This window comes from Sarcophilus harrisii, chromosome 4 (genome assembly GCF_902635505.1).
Source record: "Sarcophilus harrisii chromosome 4, mSarHar1.11, whole genome shotgun sequence".
Classification (NCBI taxonomy): Eukaryota; Metazoa; Chordata; class Mammalia; order Dasyuromorphia; family Dasyuridae; genus Sarcophilus; species Sarcophilus harrisii.
The window spans coordinates 435,416,968-435,438,052 of record NC_045429.1 but is presented as its reverse complement, the minus strand read 5'-3'; the positions used below and the strand labels follow the sequence as shown (position 1 = coordinate 435,438,052).

Genomic DNA, 21,085 nt, shown 5'->3' with positions numbered 1-21,085 from the left:
TCCCCGGGATAGTTGAGGATGCTTCTTGCTGTCACCGGGTCCTTGTTCTAAACCGCTTGTTATCCAGCATGCTCATTTGGACATGCTTATTAGAGCCCCTTCCAGGGCTGCCAGGGCAGGGACCACTGGCCCTGATGACTTCAAGGGGCACTGTCTGAGTTGGACATATTGGAAGGCAGTGATGAGATGCACCAAGGGAAGAGGATTTGGAGTAGTGGAAGAATCATAGAAGAGTCAGGTCACTCCTCCCCCATCTAGTCTTTGATTAAAGACCTCTAGTGGGGTTTTATTCTCGCCCCCCATAGTCCATTTCAGTTGTGGACGTGTCTGATTGGTTTTTTCCCCTTGTACCTGAAGCCTCAGCTTCATTTGCTCATTGGGTTTCATCTGTGCCAGGCTGTGGGAAAACTTTCCAGTTCTCTGTGAGTTTTGTCAGAGGTACCTTTCCTCTTCCAGAAACAAATTAAATTGGTCCCAAGCCATCCAGCTGCTGGTTAACCACAATGCAAAGTCTGTGTGTGGTTAATGAAATTAGCTGTTCCATGGTGGGGCTGAAGTTACAAATCTTCATTCTGTAGTTTTCTGACACAGTGGAGCAGGATTTGGCATAGCAGCTTTCCTCCCAGCCTATCTCTTTACATAGTGATAGTTAAATGGTAGAAGGTTCTTTCCTCACACAGGATCACAGAATTTTGTCCTTGGAAAGGATCTTGATTTCGATCATCCCTGCCTGAAAGGATAACTTGCCCCACAAGTGAAAGACCTCTAAGGAGGGAAAGCCCACCACCTTGTGGACAGCTTCTGTCTCTTTTGGACACTCAGAGGGCTAGAAAGTTTCTCCTGACATTAAGCCAAAATTTACTCTGTTTAGTTGTTTCTAGTTTGGCCTGATAGGCCCAAATAGGACCAGCTGAATTTCTCTTCTATATGATTGCCCTTCGGATACTTTAAGACAATTCTTATCTTACTCCCTTCTCCCCCACTACTTCTTCAGTTTAAACATGTCCTGTTCCTTCATCTGATGGTACCTGGGACGCAAGGCTTCTCAACATCCCGATTGTCCTCCAGCCTCTCAGTACTCTTCCTACTGTGATTCCCAAACCCCTTGGCCTCACCCAGCAAAGGGAACATTTTCCTGGAACCTGTGCCATTTTTAAAGCCTTTCAAGCTTCCGTTACCTTCTTTGACTGTCTCATTCTATTGCTAGCTTATTGAATTTTAACTCCCCCTAAAAAACTCCTGATCTCTAGCTGACAAAGTACTCTGATCATTCTTCCCCAACCATGTAATTATGCAATCTTTCTGTTAGCTTTTCTTTTTCCCCTCTCAGAGAGCCATCCCATAGAAAGACCTCCCCCCCCCCCCGAAAAAAAATAGAGAAATCACCTAACTGATCATTATACTGAAAAAGTCTGAAAGTATGTGCATATGTGCACTTGTGGATCTCTTCTCTGCAAAGGAGCTTATTGGGAGGAGGGTATCGTGTCATATTTCTTTTAGGCTATGCTTGTTGTTCATCATTTGCAGCATTCACTTTTTATTTTCTTGTGACTTTTTTTTTTAACTTTGCATTCATATACCCTATTTACTTGGTTTTTCTTCTCTCTTTCATCAGTTTGCGTCATTCTGCCCATGCTTCTTTGTATTGGTCATATTTGTCCTTTGGTACGGCACAGTAATGTAGTATTATATTCGTGTACCATGGTTTGTTTAGTCTTCCTCAGTTGATGGACATCTACTTTGTTTTTATTTCTTTGCTTTCACAAAAAGTGCTGCTACAATGTAACAAATAAGGAAATACAGTTTTTTAAGTGCTGATAGAAATATGCTGATGTTTGTTTCCTTGTTATTCATGGGTTCTTTGATAGATAAGCCTAACAAGGATCAAAGGATTAGAGTTTGCTTTTTAACCTCGATCAGATGTTACATTTACCCTGAATGAATTGTAGCAGACCTTGTGCCACCATGCTGCAAGTTCTGGCTCCCTGTCCTGTTAGCTAGTATCCTTTAGCTTTGTTTCATCATCATATTTGATGAGTCTTCCATCTAGGTCCCTGATGCCAGTGCACAGGGCTATTTTTTACACAAAAATAATGTATGTGATCAAATGCTGTGCTAAAATCTTGGTTTTCTGAGTGGAATTCTTCAGTTCCAGTAATTGACTGGCCCTTTCAAAAGTAGATAAGATTCAGTTTGGCCAAAGTTGGCCTTTATAACTAATTACCCACCTTTCCTGTTTCTGTAGCACCTTTTACCTCCCAAATCCTGTGCTAAATGCTTTACACCATCCTATAAGTTAGGGGCTGCTGATAACCCCATTTTACAGTTGAGTAAATCTAAGGAGATGAAAGTGATATAACCTGCCCAAGATCCTACAACTCATGGTTGTCTGGAGATGTCTAAATGCTTAGGAACCATTGAGAAATAATTTTGCCAGGAATTGAAGTAATGTTCTCTGTTACCTAGTTTACACACTGGTTCTTTTTTCCTTTTGGAAAAGCAAGACATTTGCCCTTCTCCAGGCTACTCTCAAGTTTCCCAGGATTTTTCACATCTGCAGTTCTTTTTCAGAATCTATGGATTCTTTCTGGGATAATTTACCTTATAGAATTTTTGTCCATGCATGAGATCCTACTTACTTTTCTAAGAATCCTTTAAAATCTTTCCCCTCAGATTTAGTTTATTTCAGAGAATTCCTGGTTACCAGAAAAATCAAGCAGTGAATAGTCACTTAACCTCAATGTGTTCAAGCTTTTTCTACACTGTGTACTTGTTCCTCCCTATTTATGAAAATCAGATCTAGTATAGACTTTATACTTGTTGGTTTTTCCATCTTTAAGAACAAAATTCTTATTGGGGCAAGTCAGTCGGATCTACTTCTGTCCAGATGTGTAGATATTTGAAGTATTCCATCACTGCTATATCCTACCTATATGCCAGGTTTGTGATCTGTTTCCCTAACTTGTTTACTTCTACTTTTCATTTAGATGGTCTAGAATATCCTTTTAACAAAATATTTTCTTTTTATCCCTTTGCTGATCTTCACCTAAATGTTCTTTGTCCTGCTCTGCTTCCTTTCACCCTTTCCCTAATTTCCCTATGTTGAGTATACTATTATTGTCATACTCTCCCCCTCTATCTCCTCCCTCACCCCCCTTTACTCTTTCTTCTAAAAACAAAACTCTTCCAGAGCTTCATGAAAATGGTAGATTTTATCCTACCAAATCTCAGTGAATCCTTAGGAGGCTTGTATTAGTGTCTTCAGGTCCTCTTGTCTGTTTAAACTCAGACATTTACAATAGAGACATTTGAAGTCATGGGCTTTACTACTGATGATTTCTTTGGATTTTGTCTCTTGGGACCTTTCTTTTATTATAACTACTTTCTGTAATTTCTAGCTTTGGGGATGTCATAAGAAGTCTTTGTTCTTTCCACCTTGAAACTGCTCCCATCCTTTTCCCACTTGCAAAAACACTAGGCAACCACTTTATCAGCCTTTGTGAAGATAAGGGATATATCATCTTTAAGCCATAGTCTAGAAGTCCAAATCCTATTCTTAGAATCTACTTTCTTAGCCAGCTGTATTCTTCTTTATCCCTTGATTTCAATGGCCATCAGTGAGGAAAATATAACCTTTGTTTCTGTGTTTTTTGGTTTCTTGCTGTAGACTTCACAACTATTGGCAAACAGTTTTAGGTTCTTTGGACAGTATCTTCTGTACCCATGAATCCCCAGGAGATAGTTGTCATCCATTCTAAGAAGTGTAAGAATGTTCTCATTTCTTGGCTAACCGTCCTGGTAAAACTGACAAGTCTCTGGGAGCTTGATGGGAAGAAGGGGCAGGACAAGGAGCCCCACCTTCTTTTCCCTTTCTGGGTGGTTTCTCACATGACCACTTCTCTGAAGGTTATCAAATTTCCTAGAGCCCTTCCTTGTCTTCATAGCACAGCTTTCCTTTTTCTTGCCTTCCTCCATTATCTCCATCTATTCTCCAGCCACCTGACAAAGATCAAGTTTTATTTACCTTTTCCAACTCCAACTCTTTCCTTTGTTGATTTACCACTTTTTTTTTCCCCTTTAGGAATGCCCATTGTTCTTAAGGACCTTCATTCTGGAGGCCATTTCCTCATCCTGGAGAGGGCAGTTTATACTTGGAATAGAGAGAACCTCTTGGCTGTGTAAGAAATGTTGCAGTTTTAGAGAATCTGATTTCAATTTGGGAAGCCTGGAGGTTATCTCCTCCAAGGTCTGCATTGTGCTTTAGTTTCTGTATAGTGTGGAAACTGAGACCCAGAGGTCACTAAGAGCCCATATTTGAACCTAGCTCCTCTGGCTCTAAATTTCGGCAAATTAGTTCCTGCATGATGCACCCTGGCCTTGTTTTATTGGAACTCCTGTTTCTCCTCCCCCAGCAGAGCAGCCGCTTAATAACTTGTCAGAGCCACCTCACTTCCTTTCCTGAGTTTCAACAGCTCCACAGTTGCCCTCCAGCTGACCACTTCTTTGACCAGCTTTCCCTACTCATGAATCCACCACTTATTCTGCTTATCTTGTCTTTCTGCCTTGTCAGCCTTTGCCCTTTCCTTCCTGAGTCTCTTATCTGGTGTTCTCCCTCCTCCCAAACCAGAATTCTCCCTCTCCTCAAAAGTTCTAGATCATGTAAGGCTTTTGAGGTGGTGCAGATTTTCTTTGGACTTCTGTTTCCTCATTTATCAGGTAATCTCTGAATTAGTTTTCAGTTCTTGCAACCTCAAACTATATGCCCTTGTCTCCAGCCAGTAAGTACTTTGTGTTATCTCATTTGAGCTTCAGGAAGTATTGCAAGTGATATTGTCTCTATTTTCTGGATGAATAAGCAAACTCCCCATAAGTCTCATCCCTGACTCAAAGTCCCCCAGATGGTTTGTCGCAGAGGTAAGCTTCAAACCCAGGGCCCTCTTGGAACTTTGTTCTGCAGTCTGCCTTTGAATGAAAGCTTCCTGGAAGGAGTCACTCCTTTAATGTCCTGGATGTGCCTTCCGCTTGTCTTTGCTCCAGATAGTGTACTAGATGGTATTAGGACCTCCAGTGTCTTGTGGCCAAAAAATTAGTGAATATCTCTTAAAAAACAGCCGCCCTTTTTTTTTTTCTTTTCTGTGCACATAGGAAGTGACCAGTGCAAATGATCTTATCAGAGTTGTCTCAAGCCAACAAAGTGTAAATTGTTCATAGAGAAATAAGACTTAAGAACTCTTTCTTCCAGCTTTGTTCGATCCGCTATGAAAAGCTCTTCCCCAACTTGGTCTGCCTGTCTTCTGTTCAGGTGACTGCTTATGTTGTCTGTGGTCCCGATGTTTACAAAAACTTCTCCTGCAGTGACCTTGGAGACCTCACAGTCTCCAGTCCTTACAAAGCAGGGACCTTTTCATGTGTTGTGCACTCAGGCAATGATGCATTTGGAGCAAGCATTGACTTGGCCCAAAACGCAGTCCGTTTTTCAAGATTAGCATCTAATATACGGCCTAAGATGGATTCCTCAAGACCACAGCTACAGCTCCCATAGAGCTGTGGCTAAGCCGTCTCCCCAGACTTATTAGCTTGCTCTGGAATGCGGGACCATTCCCTCTGTGTCCCTGCGGGGGTGGGGGGTGGGGGGTGTTAGCGCGCCATTCTCGAACACTCCGGCCTAGCAGGCCTTGGGACGAGCTCGGGGTGCAGGGGAAGCCCGTCTCTCCTCCTTTACGCTTGCTGTGTGAGTGCCCCACTTTCCAGGTCTCCTGCAGGGCTCGTAGGGGGGCAGAAGCCAGAGGGGCTGGTTTGGTCACCTTGGCACTGATGAGCTCCCCTCTTCTTCCGCCCTTTCCCTATACCCCTCTCTCCTCTCCTGCCCCCATTCCCCCTTTGTCTCTCTCACTCTGCCTACAGGGGACACTACACAGAAAATGAGAACTGCTCACTACCCCACCCCAGCCGAATTGGATGCGTATGCTAAGAAGGTCGCCAACAACCCACTGACTATAAAAATCTTCCCCAACAGCGTCAAGGTTCCCCAGCGGAAACACATTCGCCGTACTGTGAACGGACTTGACACATCGACCCAGCGCTACAGCCCTTACCCAGCCCAGGCCACTGCCAAGGCCGGCCTCCTCGCTATCGTCAAAGTGCCGGCCAAAAGCATCGTCAAGGACTTTGACGGCTCCCGTGCCCGGCTGCTCCCGGAGGCCGTCATGAACCCCCCGTCGGCCCCGTACGCCGCACCTAGCACTTTAACCCACCCCCAGGCCCAGGCCCTGGCCCGCCAGCAGGCCCTACAGCACGCACAGACGCTGGCCCATGCCCCGCCCCAGACGCTGCCACACCCTCAGGGTATCCCACAGTCCCAGGCACTGTCCCATTCCCAGAGCCTCCAGCAGGGCCTGGGCCACCCTCAGTCTCTGGCCCAGCCCCAGGGTTTGGCCCACCCCTCGACCATGGCTCACCAGGGCCTGCAACACCCCCCCAACCCCTTGCTGCAGCCAGGTTTGCATGGGGGCCGGAAGATGCCAGACGCAGACGCCCCACCGAATGTGACCGTGTCTACCTCAACCATTCCCCTCTCCATGGCGGCCACTCTGCAGCAGACCCAGCCCCCGGACCTGAGCAGCATCGTCCACCAGATCAACCAGTTCTGCCAGACGCGGGCAGGCATTGGCACTACCTCAGTGTGCGAGGGGCAGATAGCCAACCCCAGCCCCATCAGCCGCAGCCTGCTCATAAATGCGAGCACTCGCGTGTCGACCCACAGCGTCCCTACCCCGATGCCTTCCTGTGTGGTCAACCCCGTGGAGCACACTGTTGCCACAGCAATGCCCACCACCGGTGCTGTTAACCTGCCGATGGTGGGGATCAATCGGGCAACAGTCGGCTACCCCAGCGACCTCAAGCCAGTGGCCTGGAACCAGCACCAGTTGGCCCACTTGCAGCAGATGTGCAGTGAGGCTGGTGGCAGCTCTGCCGGCGGTCTGGCGAGCAAGCTTCCTTCTGGGCGCGAAATGGCAGGGCCAGGTTTCACAGGCAAGGCGCCTACTTACCCGCAAGAACTTTGCATGGGCCAGCCCTTCCACCTGAAACCGCCCCTGGAGAAGCCAACCCCGTCCCCACCTGTCAATGGCCCGGCGGCCCCGCTGGCCTACCCCAACGGGCATTATTTCCAACCCCTGTGGAACAACATTCTGCCTACTCCCAACAGCGACAGCTCCGGGTCCCAGGACCTCGCCATGCCCTTCCACGGCGGGCAGCCTGCAGGTGCACCCCTCGACTGTGCCGCTGCCGGGGCCCACTATCGTGCGGGGGCTGGGGCCGGCACAGTGCCTGGCCAGAATAACTTGATGCAAACAGTGGATTACCTAAGTGGGGACTTCCAGCAGGCCTGCTTCCGTGAGCAGAGCCTGGCTATGCTGAGCAAGGCCCACCGCCCCCCGGGCAGCCGGGCCCCCGAACCTACAGATAGTCGAAATCTTCATATTCAGCACCCTGGCTATAGATAGGTGCCATTGTTCTTGAGACACAAAATACACCACAGACACATACACACACATACACACACACACACACACACACACACACACACGTTTAGTCTTAATTTTGAATGAATTGTTTTTTAACTTTCATAACTCCTTTGTGATCTTTCTAATTCACTACTGTTGGGAGAACTACTCTATTTTGATTGTGGGGACAGCATTGTCCTTCACCTTCTGCCCGTTCCCCACACTGTCAGCTTTTTAGTTCAAGAAATCTCAAAACAGTTTTCCTTGGTTTCCTCCATGCACCTGTGTCCTTTCTTCCCTTTGGGTCCCACACTTTTAGTCTTTTTGACCCTCATTCTTCACCTCCACCCTCCCCCAATAATCAAACCCAACCCTGAATTTCTAAGATAGTTGTGCCCACAAACAGGGCTACAGTGGCCCTCCAGACTTAGAATTTCTGAACTTGGCTTCTCTCTGCTTCCTTTTTCCCCTTGAAATAAACTAGGTTTCTTAGATTTTCTTAGACCCCACTTATTGGTAGTTCTCAGTGTAGACCTCTAGGAAAATCCATAACATCCCATTCCAGCTTTTGATTCTGGTTTGATATCCGGTCTCTACCTGGGCCTGTGGTGGGCTTATCACCACACATGCTGCCTGGGAAGGACCACAAATCTAAGCCCTTCTAAAATCTGGTCTTATTAATATTTTGTGTTTGATGCTTTGTTCCTGTTCCTTCTCAAAAGCAGTGGGTGTAGAACACACCTGGTAGGGAGATCTGTTTGTCCCTCCCCAGCCCGCTCACCCGATTTCGCACATACCTCTCTCTGTGGCATAAAGGAGGAGGATCACACTGGAGTTTGAAGTTAAAAACTTCCCCAACCCCAATTTAAAAAAAAGTACAAATGCATTTGGTTCTTTGTCCACTGGCTAAGACTACTGCTCTACACTGTAAGTTTTAATGTAATATTTTGTATGAATGTAGTGTGGAAGTTTGAGTAGCAATGTGTGTGAGTGGTCCCGAGGGCACATCCACCTACTAGTCACCTCGTGTGTCAGCCCCTCAGCTTAAGAAGGAAAAGAAAAAAAATAAACACAAAGCCTTAAGCTCTGAACTCTTTCTTTACCAAACAGGAGCATGGTTTTAGTATCTGGAGACCTACCGATTTTGGAATCGACCTTCCCCTGCCCGTCTCCTTCTCCAGAACAAACACGAATACATACACACACATACACACACTCGCACACACACGTACACAGACACTCACCTTTTGCGATCAAGTAGCTTCTAGTTGTTTAAAAGACTTTTTACAAATGGTTTTCAATCATGAAAACGTAGACATTTCTTTGTAAGGATTTCCTCGATTCTCCCTCCCACCCCCAGCCCCACCCTCCTTTGAGTTGTAGTCACATAGTTGGTCTGTAATTGTTTTTCTTTTCCCTCCATTTCTTGTTGAGTTGCTGAGTTTAGCCATGTACCACACAGACGCTCTTCTGTGTCCCATCCTCCCCTGCTTCCCCTGTTCCTGCATCTCGGGGTCAACATGAGCTAATGACGTCCTTATTTAAGATTTGAGGGTTTGGGTCTGCTACCCACTGTTGTTTAGCAAGAAACTCCTTTAGTGAGTGGAAGCAATGTGACTGAAGACTGGTTTTTTAAATTATGTGTTGGCGAGTTGCCTTATATTTAAGAAAAGAAAAAAAGAAAAAAAATGCCTGATTGTGTTATGCCAAATGATGATAGCAACATGAAGTCCTAATTTATTGTTTCTGATTGTTCTCCTGCAGTCTGTGTGAAAACTGGTAGAGGCCCACCCCCTCAGGGCCCACAGAAGCACTGGAGGCTTGTCTTTTGCCATCTCTTCCCAGACGTCTCCCCCATCTTCCTTTCTCTTCATCCTCTGCCTTCCCTTTCTCTCCCACTGCCCCTCTCCCCCAAACTATTCTCTGTCAAAGCCAGGTTTCAGCGTCTCCTCCCTCTCCCCATCTCCCCTAGGCAAGCAAGGTCTTTCTAGAAGTTAAGCAAGAAACTTTGTCAGTTCTCCCATCATCCCCTCTCTGCCAGAACAACAGTGGCTCTCTCCAAGCTCAGACCCATTTCGAGAAATCAGACTGGAACTGATCTTGCGGGCATTAAAGCCAAACCATCCAACTCGAGTCCCTTTCCTGGTGCAGGGATGCAGGGGGGCTGAATCCCTTGGCTCCTTCAGTGTCTATGGATCATGTACTGTGAACCTCCCGGCCCCCTCCTCCAGCCCCTTTTTGGGGGATTGTTGAGAGAGCAGGCGAGTCTCTTCCCCCACCCCCACCCCCCACCAGCAATAAGGGTCCAACATGAGGCTGCCTCACACCCCACCCCTGCCCTGGCCCAGGGAGAAATGGGTTCCTTCCACCCCCCCCCCCCCCCCCCCCCCCCGCCCCATGTTCATAAACTGTAGCATTGTCTGCCTCCCTCATCCTGACCCCTTCATTTGGGGCTTCTTGATGGGTGTGGGGGGTGATATTATGACTAGTAAAAATCTAGCCTTCTGGCCTTGTCCTATTTATTTAATGCTGTGAATGTCTGAGGTGGATTTTATTTTCTGGTTAGAACAGTTTCCAATGTCAGATTTGTAGCCAATTCAGGAAAAAGGGGATTCCTCTGGAGACGTTCCCGGCCACCTCTTTTGTTTTTCGGAGGGAGGTCCTCAAATTGTAGTCCTGTTCTTTTGGCTCTTCCACACAGACCCCCTTTTGCCCCACAACTACTGACAGCTCCAGCAGATAGAGGAGCCCCCTATCTCCCGCCCCGTCGCTGGGCTTCATCGAGGGGAACGTAGGTGACTGGCTGGAGCCCTAGCTCTTCATTCCAGCGCCTGTTCTGCTCTAGCAAACCCTGCTTGGTTTGGAATTCTTCAGAACAGGTGACTTTGTTGTGCTCACCGCTGGGCAGGCCTCCCAGAGGCCCTGGGTGAGGGCCAGGCCTCTTGGGTGGACCCTGTGACAGCTGCTGTAATCTCATGAAAACAAACCCCTTCTGGTTATATGAAGCTGCTTCTCACGTGCTACGGGTATAAACTAGAAAACCTTTTTTTTTTTTTTTTTCCTTTTATTTTGTCTGCAGGAAAATTTTAAGAAAAAAAAATAAAAAAAAGAGCAAAGCCAAAAATGTTGTTTTAACTCCCCTTTTCTGCTCTGTCTGCAGTGTATGCTGGGCCTGGGCTGGGCATCTGAGGAGGAGCTGCTAAGGGAAGGGCCTGGTACCTCATCAGTGATAATCTGTACCAAGAGGCACAAGTCCCACTCAAATGCCATCTCCCCGGGTCCTTGGGATATTCCTTTTTGCGTTAAATATGCAGGATTTAAAAGTGCTTCCAGATCCTTGAACTCAGTTGTGATCCTTGTGTTACCTGACGGGCCTTTTGGGTAGGAACTTTTTTCTACCCGTTGGACTGCTGTGGAAATCGAAGCCTATTAATGCCTATTAAATAGACTCCTGATTTCAGGGCCACATAGTGAGGACTCGGGACTTCTTATGGGTCTCCTTTCTCTGCCGCCCAGGGCTCAGAGGGAGGAGGTAAATGGGATGTATGCTCAAGTCTTACTCGCCACTCACTAGTGATTCCAATTGATTCTGACCCTGTTTCTTCTATAAAATAAAATTCTATGAAAAATATTTGACCTTTCAGAGTTGTGGAGACTAAATGAAAGACTGAATGGGAAAGCTGGAAGGGCCATCATAGAAATGCAGGAAGGCCTTAGAATCGGATCTCGAGCCGAAAGAGCCGCCGAGTCAGATGTAGCTTTCAGCACGGGAGCACAGCCCATGAGGAAAGAGAATGAATGCCTTGGGTCTGCGGTTTGGTAGCCGAACGGGATTCTGGGTGGGTGCATCCCAGCTCCAGGTGGGGCCCGGCCCAGCACCTAGATGGGGTTGTGTGATGGTGGCCCCGGAGAGCTCTGGCTCCCCACGATGCTTCCTCTCCCTGCACCGAGTGTTCGTGTTTCCCCCTGCTGGAAAGCCGGAGGTATGGCAGGCCCAGGGCCATTTTATCCTTGCCTAGGCCCCAGGGACGTAGTGGGGGAAGCTGGCCATTAGCCCTCCTCCTACCCCTCCAACCCCCCATAAAAAAGCCTCCTCCCATGGCACCCCCTTCCCCACACACAGGACGTAGAGGTGAATATGCTCGGGTCTGGGGAGCGGTGACTGACTTTAAGAGGGCCATTGGGATATTGGGGAGGTGGGCTGTAGCTTCTGGCCTTCCTCTAGTAGAGGGCTGCTCTCCTGTTCCCCAAGGACTGTCTTGGGGGGGCACGGATTCTGGAAGTAATCCGCTCATCAGGGCCTCTGCCTCCCCATCCGGCCAGAGCAGTCATGCTAAGGTCTGGCCCTCAGCGTTCTAAAAGACAGGATTGGTGGGGACCCTCTGGGACCCTGTGGGCGCCATCCTCGCCTTTCTGGGTAGTCAAACAAAAAAGGGGTTCTCCCCTCCCTCGGGTGGGCGTCGAGGCCGGCCCACAGGAACTGCCCGGTAAATGCCATCTGGCAGACCCCCTCGGCAAGTCCCCCCTTCTGAATCTTGTTTCCTCCTGTAAAATCGAGGTGGTCTTCAACAATCGCCCGTTTTTAACAGGACATTTGGGAGAGACTTTTGTGGGGAGGTTGAGGTATCGCTACATCCCCCAGAAGGCCCCAGTCAGGGGGGCCAGGCCTGTCTGCTGGAGCTGCTGCAGCCATGGGGGTAGTGGGGGTCTGGGGCCAGGGCTGCCCTTGCCTCCTTGGGCCCTGGGCTGGGTGGTTTCCTGCTGGAGCCGGAGGCATCTGGCGCCCGGAAGGACAAGCATTTCCTAAATGCATCAAGTTATCAACATGAAATAAAAATGCAAATTCTTCCCCATGCAAGTTCCCGGGCGGCCCTGGACTGGCTGACTGGCGCTGCCCCCGCCCCACACGAGGTGCCCCTCCGGAAGCTGCCCGAGGGCAGGCGGCCTTCCCAGCATGCTTCGGTCAGCAGGTAGGCACCTGGTCCATGGGCACCGAGGGAGGGCTGTCCGAGGTCAGGCTGAGGCCGGGCTCGGGTCACAGCTTCCCCGGGGGAGTCCCGCCTTTCCAGCTCTCCAAGCTGCCATCCAAGGTCATAGTCAAGGACCAAGGAAAAGGCAGGCCTGGGGGGAGGGGAAGAGCGCACTTCCTCTGTCCGGCCGCCAGAGGGGGTATGGCCCCAACAGCGGCGAGGGGCCGCCAGAGGGCGCTGCTGCCCGATGCAGCCAGAGCAGAAGCTGTGGGGGCCGGGGGCGGCCTCGGAGGTCCCAGGGTTGGCTGGGCAGTTCCCGGCCTGTCAGGCCCAGCAGGACCAAGGGGAGACGACCCCCCGCAGGCAGGGCTGGACAAAGTTAATAAATACACAATCCAGAATTTATTACAAACCAGGGCTCCCCCGCCGTGCCCCGTGGGCACCAGAGCAATAAATAACCGGAGAGGGCACAGCTTCAGGGGATGGAGGGGGCTGGAGTTCCCGGCGGGCCAACTCCGGCCCCACCTCGCCTCCCTATGGCTCTTAGGGTGGGGGCCAAGCAGCTTGCCTTGCTCCCCACTACAGTACAGCGGACAGGGCCCAAGGCAGCTGCGGACCCCCCAAGAAAGGATCATTTATTTCAAGCCCTTAAAGGCCCCAGTGCCGATTCCCCCCCCCACACACACACTCCCCTCCCCAGGGGGGGGAGGGGAACTGGGGGGAAGCACCTATCAGAGGCACCTGAGGGGGAGGTACATGGCAGGGGGCACAGTGGGAGCCCGGCGGGCAGGGGGAAGGGTAACCTGGCCTAGTGTGGTGAAAGGGGAGGGGCATGAGAGGGGGGACCCGCCCCCTTCTCCCCATCCCCGCCCTCAGCAGCAGAGACCCCCGCCCACCCCAGTCCTTAGCTCAGGATCTTCTTGGGCAGCTCGACTGAAGCCCGGATAAAGACGGCATCATCACGCACATAGTTGCGCTTGCGGATGTCCTGGTGGGAGATGAACTTGGGATAGCCAAAGCCCAGGGCGCTCTCGTCCACCGAGCCCCTCCAGGGGCCCGGCTTCTGGAAGTTCTTCCAGTGGGGGTCCGGATGGAAGGTCTCCGTGACGTGCTGGGGCTTGGTGACGGCCGGGTCGCTCTGGTCCAGCAGGGAGAAGGTGACGCGGCGGGCGAAGGGCCACTCCAGCAGGTTGTCGAAGGCACCGGGCAGCACCCGGATGTACAGGGACAGGTGCGTCCCCTCGCCGCTGCCGTTGCCGTTGAGGAAGGCCGAGACCTGGAGCTTGTAGCCGTACTTGTGGGTGTAGAAGGCCGGGCTGAAGCACTCGTGGTTGGGGCGAGCCTTGGCCTCCTGCAGGCGCCGCCCGTAGCCCCCGATCTTCCAGATGAGCACGCCGTCGCAGCCCACCGAGAGCTCCTCCACGTCCCTGCGCAGCTCCAGCAGCTCCTGCCGCTGCCGGCTCACCAGCGCGCACATCATGGCCAGGTGCGGCTTCACGCTCTCCTCCATGTGGCGGCCCATGGCCAGCTTGGGGCACTGCGGACGCGAGGGGGGCGGGTGAGCCGGGCCGCGAGGCGCCCGGGCAGAAGCAGGGGGTCCTGGGGAGCGTGGAAGGAGGGGGGTCCCGGGGAACACAGAAGGAGGGGGTCCCTGGGAGCACGGAAGCAGGGGGTCCTGGGGCCTGGCTCCCCCAACCCCGGCAGGCCCAGGAACACTCACCCGGTGTTTGCAGCCCGCGTCTTTGAAGGGGCACAGGACAGGAGCTGTGCTGCAGTTCTCTTTTAGGTGGCTGGGCAAGTCCTCCCTCGGGATGCTCCCCATTCCACACTGGTTGGGGCACGGCACAGGGTAGCGGGGGCACTGGTGCTGGTGGTTCTGGGCGGGAGGGACAGCCGTGAGCAATTTCCCGAGTACCAGTGTTGGGCTGCAGACCTCGCCTCGGCCAGCTCCCCTGTGAGGAACTCCCGAGGGCACATCTGAACTCCCCCCCCCCCAGCCTGGCGCCCCAGAGGCCAAGGGTCCGGCTGCCCTGGCGCCTGAATCCGGGTTCTCTGTCGCCCGGGCTTCCTGGCTGGTCCCAGCCCCCCCGGGGCTCCGGAAGGAGGCTCACCTGGATGGTATCAAAGACAAACTCCTTGGAGCAGTAGGCACAAGGCTGGGTCCGCTTGGGGCACTCGGTCATCATGTGCTGGCTCAGCAGCCGGCGCATCATTCGGGCCCCGCATTTGTTCTCACAGTACACGCTCTCCTGTGGGCAGACCCCCTCATGGCTCTGGGGGCCGGGGAAGGAAAGCGGGAGAGCTCAGGACCCACTGGGATCCTCCACACCGGGTCTCAGCCCCTCAGCACGTCCCGGAAGGTTAAGGACCCATCCCCAAGGCCTTCACCCTAAGCCGATAATCCGGGCCTGTGGCCCCGCTCCCAGGTGCTGGGCTCCGCCCCCCCCCCCCAATACCTCATAGGCTTCCCCGGTAAAGTCGATGCCACAGAAGTCGCACTTGAGCCGCCTCTTGGGGCACTCCCGCTGCAGGTGGGTGGGCAGGTCCCTGCGGCTCAGCTTGGCACTGCAGCGGTTGGGGCAGGACACCACGTTGTAGCCGCAGGAGTTGAGGTGGCCCTGCGGACAGGGGACGGTCACTTCCCACCCGGCCGCGCTCCCCCAGCTCCCGGCCGGGCGGGCGCCCCCTTACCTGCAGGTGCCGCAGGCCTCCGGTCCAGCGACAGCCCTCCTCACTGTGGATGCAGCGGATGGCCAGACTCAAGACCTGAGCTTCGAGCTCCGGGTCGGGATAAATCTGGGAGGGGAGGGCGAGGTCAGGGGGCTCCTCGGGCGCCGGAGGAAACCGTCCCGGCCGGGGCACCCGCTCGCCCAAGGAGGTCGTGACATTGGGCCTCAGTTTCCCCTTCTGAGAAGTCTGGCCCAGGCTCCTTGTGCCAACCTTCTGGCTCCGCTTTTGTGGGTCCGGACTGAGCTGGGCGCCCTCCCCTGCCGCCATCCCTCCGGGCCCCAGGGACGGGCAGAGGTGGCCAGTCCGGGCCAGCTGGGCTCTGGGACCCTCCCCCTCTGCTTCCCTCCTGAATGCTCCTCCCAAGGCCTGGGCCTGCAGTGGGGGAGGAGGCCCTGCTCTGGGCTCCGGCCCAGCCCCCGGGACAGGGCGGGAAGGCGGCTTCCTGTGGGCACAGAGCGGTCTCTGTGAGCCTCGGGCACCCCCCCCCAGCCGGGGCGTCATGCCCAGCGCCCCCCCAGCCACACACACAGGGCAAACACCAGTGACTCCGGTTTTAAAGCCGAGGGGGATGGGAGGAAACAAGCCTCCTTTGTGGGGGCACACAGAGCCCCTTGCTGCGGAGTTGACATTGGCAGCGGGCTCCCGCCCAGACTGCCAGCACCCCCCTCCCGCAAGCAACTGCCAGAAGGGGCCCGGGTGGGGGGAGGGGAGGGATGCTCATGTGGACGCCCGCGGGCGCGCTGCTCCCCCAGCTCACCTTGGCATAGTCCAGGGGCAACTGGTCCTCGGGACACTTAAACACTCCTTCACTGTAAGAGGAAAGACAAGGGGGGAGGGGGGTAAGATAAGCCTGACCCTGACACCCCCCCCAAGAGGAAATGCCCTGGGCTCCGGGTAAGCAGGGGCTGCCACCTCCCTGCACCCGGACGCTTCAAACCCCCCTGGGCTCCTGTCTCCCATCTCAGGGCAAAGAGGAAAACCTCGTGGCCACGCCCCCAACCCCCCCACAGCCCGGGCCAGCCCCCCCAAGCGAGGCCGGCCAGACCGGTTCCCAAACCTGCCTTCAGCAAGAACCAGACAAAGGGTGGGGAGCCCACAGTCTCCATGGTAGCCTGCTCCGCCGTTGCCCCTCCCCAAGCTGAAGGACCCCCCCCCCCTTCAAAAAAACTTCCCCCAAGGAGGGGAGGATATACAAGAACATAAGGCAGCTGCTGGCAGCATTTGGCCCAAGTATGGCAGCTGCTGCTAAGTCATGTCTGTCCCGCGGCAGCTGGCTGGGGGGCGGGAAGGGGCCCGGTCCTGTCCCCCCCCATCTTAGCTCTAAGAAGGGACCCCATCCTATTACACCCCCCTCCCCCCCCATCTTAATCACAGCCCTACAGTTTCAGTGGGCAGGCCAGCCCTCGGCAAGGAGACTTCCCAGCTCCCCCTTCCCCCCCTGCCACTGTGCTGCTGCTCCCGCTAGCCCCAGGATCAGTGTCATCTCCCCCAAAACACGGGGAGGGTGCGGGGGATGATGGGGAATGGTCTGGTCCTCCCTCCCTGGGCACACAAGTGGGTGGCAGGACAATGCCCGAGCCGAAGCAGGACCCCTGCCTGAATTGTAGCCAAACCCTCCCTCAGCCAGCCCGGGCTCCGTCCCCTCAGCCAGGGCACCCTGCACAGCCTTGGAAGCTGTGGTCTTCCCTTCCCGGGAACTGGGAGGTGCCCCCGGGCACGGCATTCCCGACAGGCGGGTCTGAGTCAGGCAGGAGTGGAGGGTCCGGGGCAGGCAGGGGCAGGACGTGCTCCAAGGGCCACGTGGCAGCGCAGTCTCCAGGGCACCGGCCCTTTTCCCCTGCCGGAGCCCCCGTTTCCCGAACCCCCGGCGGGCCCAGTCACTGACACACAGCCCCCAGGGCCTTTGGCCCCGAGTTCCCACCGTGTTTCCTGGCGCCCCTGTTAGTGCCAAGGGCCAGCGCCGGGCCATCTGCCTACCTGGCCCAGAACTGGCCCGTCTGGGAGAAGCAGCCCCGGGCAAAGTGGGGCCGCGCTCGGCTTCTCCCAAGAATGTGCTGACTTAGGAGTTCCAGGGAGAGGGGGGAAGGGACTGGTCAGCTCCCCTCCCCTACCCTGAGGAGGGCCTGGCAGAGGAAGGAGGCCAGGATTGGGCTCGGCCCCCCTGCCCTTACCCACATTCTCAGTGAGCCCCGGTGGGATCCGTTCTCCTCCTCTGGAGGAGCTGGGTGGGGCTGCTGGGGGGGGGGGGCACTGGGCTGGGAGGGGGCAGCAGCTGCAGAAGCCACTCGATCAGCCCAGACCCCAGAGCCAGCCAGAGTCTGGGGGGGGGAGGGAAAGGGTTAGTCCCTGTAAGGAACTAAGTGAGAGCTCAGAAAGAGGCTTGTACCCCGGGAGTCATGCCCCCCATCTCCCCCAGGGCCTGGGGGGAAAGGCAGGATGAGGGGAAGGGGTGGGAAGGAGGGCTGGGGGCTGAGAGAGAGGAAGAGGGGATTTCCGGGTGGGGGAGGTGAGGAGAGAGGCCCGGAGGCAGGAGAGGGGGAGGGGGAGGCAGTTGGACTTGGCAGCCCAGTCCCCCTTCCCAGCCTCCCCCAAGACAAGATCTTCCATGGGAGGAGGGGGCAGGGAGACCCGGGACTCAATCCCGGCCCTGGGAAGCCAGCTGTGTGGTGTTGGGGGGGAACATCTGGAAACCCAGGAGGCCAGAACCCAGATGTGTGGGCAGGAGTGAGAAGAGAAGCCCAGTATATTGGAGAAAGAAGCCTGAAGGTCTGGCAGGAGGAACAGGAGACAAAAGCCAAGGCAGCCTGAGACTTCCGCTCCAGGAAGAAGGGGCAGAGGGCCAGCTTGGAGCCCCCTCCCCTCCCGGCCCCCCAGGCTCAGCCTGTGCTCCCCCACCCCCGGCCCTGGCAGACAGAGCCAGGGGTGGCCTTCGCTGATCTCTCCCAGCTTGGACTTGGAGTCCTGGACGTCCTCCAGAGAGCGCAGGAAAGGGGAGGGCGGACTCGGGGAGATCCCCCACCCCTCTCTCTGCCCTCTCGGGACAGTTTCTGATTGAACTTTTGAAAAGTAACTCAGAGGGGGCAGGGGGGGCATGGGGACAACGAGCTGGCCACGGAATAAAAAAACAAAACTCGGGCCCTGGGTTCAGATCCGGACCTCTCGGCAACTCTCCAAGCTTCTATAGGTGGCAAAGCAGGTGCCAGCCTGCTGGGGGAGAGGGGGGTCCCTCACTCTGGAGTTCCCTCCAGGATGATCCCAGGCCCGGTGGGAGAAAAAAGGACAGGGGGCTCTCTATCCCAAGCTGCCCCAGGGAGGGAAGGGGGGAAGGGCCTTCCAGGCAAGATCCCGGCTGTTTTGACACACTCCCCTGCTCTGGTACAAAAAGTCCTGGGAGAATGGGAAGGGGGCTGGTGGTTTGGGGGTGAAGGATGGAAAGAGTCAAAATGTGGGGTGCTTGAAGGTTTCCCTGGAGGTCTAGAAAATTACCCACTCCTAACTTTAGGGGAGAATGAAGGGACAGGGTAGGGGTGCAGGGGGGGTCTGGAATCCAGGACAGGAGAAAGCTCCATGACAGGGTGGGAAAGAAGGAAGAGAAGGTAGGGGAAAGGGGGGAAAAGGGGAGAAATCTTGCCCTGGAGAGCCCCAGTGCCAAAGGGGGGGTGTTTGCTGAGATCACCGGGGCAGGCTGCCTGCCTCTGCCATCCCCCCCCCCCCGGGGGCTCAATGCCCCTTCTGTAGCGGCTTCCCTTTGTGCCCTGGGGGTTGGCACTGGCTTGGGGGAGGGTTGTATTGAAGCAGAACAGATGGTCAGGCAGGGAGACAGAGATGGGAGCTGACTGTGTGTCCTGTCCTAGGCTGGCAAGGCAGCTTCCGGGCCTTTACCTTTCTCTGCCCTCACGCTTGTGTGGGAGGCTGTGGAGGAAGGCGGCCGGCCTGGTCCAGGAGGGAGAGAAAATAACGCGGACAAAAGGGGGTGGGGAAAATGCTGGAGATCGAGAGACACAGAGGTGATGGGGGAAGGGGGTGAGAGACAATATAGTGTGTGACAGGGTACAGTGTGTGAGAGACAGACTATGATGGGGGGGTGGGGGGGTCCGCAGGGCCGGGGATCGCTTTGCTTCAGCCAGCCCGGATCGGTGCGCCTGGAATAAGCCCCGGAGCGGAGGCTTCCAGACCAGGGGGCCCCGGCGCGGGTCTCCCAGCGGAGTGGGCGGGCCGCCCGACCCGGACTAAGCACTCAACCACTCCAGCGCCTCGGGCAGCTTGGAAGATAAGGGGCAGAGAAGGTCCACACCCGCGCCGGGAGTTCCCTCCGCCCAAGGGATCCCGGTTCAGTCTATCCCAGTCCTGCGCGTGCCGGCCCGTGGGGGAGACAAAGGCGGTTTCTCCGGGGGATCCCGGGGGAGAACTTGCGATCTCCGCTCCCACTGCTCCCCATTCGGGGCCCCGATGCCAAGCGTCGGGCCGAGCGGCCGGTCTAACCATTAACCGCTTCTTCCTAGGATGATTATCGACCATCCCCAGTGTGCAAATCAGGTGCCCCGGGGCGAGACCGGGGCTGAGAGGCGCAGCCCTGCCTCCCGTACCCTTCCCTTCTCCCAGGGAGCGCTTTCTAGCCTCTTTTTAAACTGGCGTGGACCCTCGTGTGGACCCTATTTATCGGGGAGGGCTGGGAGCCGTGAGACCTCGATGCGGGGGCCCGGAGGAAGCAAGAATCGCGGAGCCCCGGAGCAAGTTTGCACGGGCTCTTCCGGGAGTTCTTTGGGGATCCCGCCTAGAAAGGGGCGCGGGGTTTCCCCCCAGAGCCCCCGGGCCCCAGGCTGGCGGTCGGCGGTGGGGCGGCCGGAGAAGCTTGCTTTCCCTTCTGGGTGTCTGGGAAGGGTTCAGGCGGAAGAGAAAGTAAGGCAGTGAAAGAAGAGGTAAAAGACACCGAAGAAAAAAAAGGGGGGTCCTATTGTGCTGACGTCACAACGACCCTCTTTTGACGTCACGACGCGTTGTCGGGGGGCTCCAGAGGGGTCCCCGGAGGAGGCAGGGGGTGACCTCTGGCCGGAGGGGGTTCGGGAGGGAACTCGGGAATAAGACAAAGGGCAGCGGCGCTCCCTCCCCGGCCCGGACCGCCCCACCCTCCGCCCCACCTGCCCGGCTCCCCGAGCGGCCGCCCAAGGCTCGCCCTTCCTTTGTTACTCGGGTCCCTCCCGGCCGGGGCTCGGAGCGCTCCCTCTGGCCCGGCCCCTTTGTTCGAGCCCGGGCCGCGGAGGTGCGGGAGCAGGGCAGAAGGGAAGCGGCTCCCCCCCCCAGCCCGCGGAACCTCGCTCCCCCCTCCCCGGGACCCCGGCGTCCCAGCGGCAGCGCCCCCCTCCCCCCTCCCCGGGACCCCGGCGTCCCAGCGCCCCCCTCCCCCCTCCCCGGGACCGGCCCCCGCCCCCGCCCCCGCCCCCTTCCGCGGCCGCCGCGCGTCCGGCGCCCGCCCGGGATCCCCGCGCACCTGAGAAACTCCTGCAGGCAGGTGTCGCAAAAGCGGTGGCCGCAGGTCGAGACCTGCACGGGCTCGCGCATGGCCTTCCCGCACAGCGGGCACAGCAGCCGCCGCTTGGGCTTCTCCAGGAACTTGTAGTCGAAACCGGGCATGGCGGGCGGGCGGGCGGCCGGGGTGAGGGCCCGCCCCGGCGCCCGCGGCCCCCCCAGCCAGCCAGCTCCCCAGCGAGGCTCGGCGCGGCCGGCCCACTAGTGACTGCAGCCCCGGCGGCCGCCGCTCCAGGTCCATGATCCGGCCCCTCCCGGGCGGGCGGAGCGGGGGCGGGGGCGGGGGCGGAGCCCGCGCGGGCCGGCCGGTCCTAGCGCCGGCCGCCTGCCGCCCCCTCCCCTGCCCCCCACGCC

The 21,085-nt window shown here is 55.8% G+C and overlaps 2 protein-coding genes across 7 annotated transcripts in view; one reads left to right on the top strand and one right to left on the bottom strand.

Moving 5' to 3' along the window:
* FAM222B (family with sequence similarity 222 member B) overlaps positions 1–11,134 on the top strand; it is a 68,891-nt gene extending 57,757 nt beyond the window's left edge. For 4 of the 6 annotated variants that reach the window (XM_031967698.1, XM_003770030.4, XM_031967699.1 and 1 more), the window contains exon 3: positions 5,905–11,134. In XM_031967698.1, the coding sequence (XP_031823558.1) occupies positions 5,905–7,505 (1,601 nt within the window). In that variant the 3' untranslated portion in view covers positions 7,506–11,134. Of the gene's footprint in view, positions 1–5,145; positions 5,303–5,904 lie in introns of all 6 variants that reach the window. The other 2 variants (XM_031967700.1, XM_031967701.1) reach the window with 2 other exon arrangements.
* A 1,724-nt stretch (positions 11,135–12,858) lies between these two features.
* On the bottom strand, positions 12,859–21,016 carry TRAF4 (TNF receptor associated factor 4). Its single transcript, XM_031967702.1, has 7 exons — positions 20,694–21,016; positions 15,963–16,014; positions 15,167–15,271; positions 14,932–15,093; positions 14,587–14,748; positions 14,196–14,351; positions 12,859–14,012 (listed from the first exon to the last, which is right to left on the bottom strand). Exons 1-7 carry the CDS (start codon positions 20,834–20,836, stop codon positions 13,380–13,382), a joined length of 1,413 nt encoding a protein of 470 aa, XP_031823562.1. The 5' UTR covers positions 20,837–21,016; the 3' UTR covers positions 12,859–13,379.
* Between the last annotated feature and the right edge of the window lie 69 nt (positions 21,017–21,085).

What these genes read in the sequence shown, in the direction of transcription:
- TRAF4 (XM_031967702.1), bottom strand. Translation starts at nt 20,836, where the DNA reads ATGCCCGGTTTCGACTACAAGTTCCTGGAGAAGCCCAAGCGGCGGCTG. An exon ending in TGCCCCTGGACTATGCCAAG is followed by an intron (nt 15,272 to 15,962) that starts GTGAGCTGGGGG and finishes CTCCCCTCCCAG; the next exon opens with ATTTATCCCGACCCGGAGCT. An exon ending in GAGGCCTGCGGCACCTGCAG is followed by an intron (nt 15,094 to 15,166) that starts GTAAGGGGGCGC and finishes CCCTGTCCGCAG; the next exon opens with GGCCACCTCAACTCCTGCGG.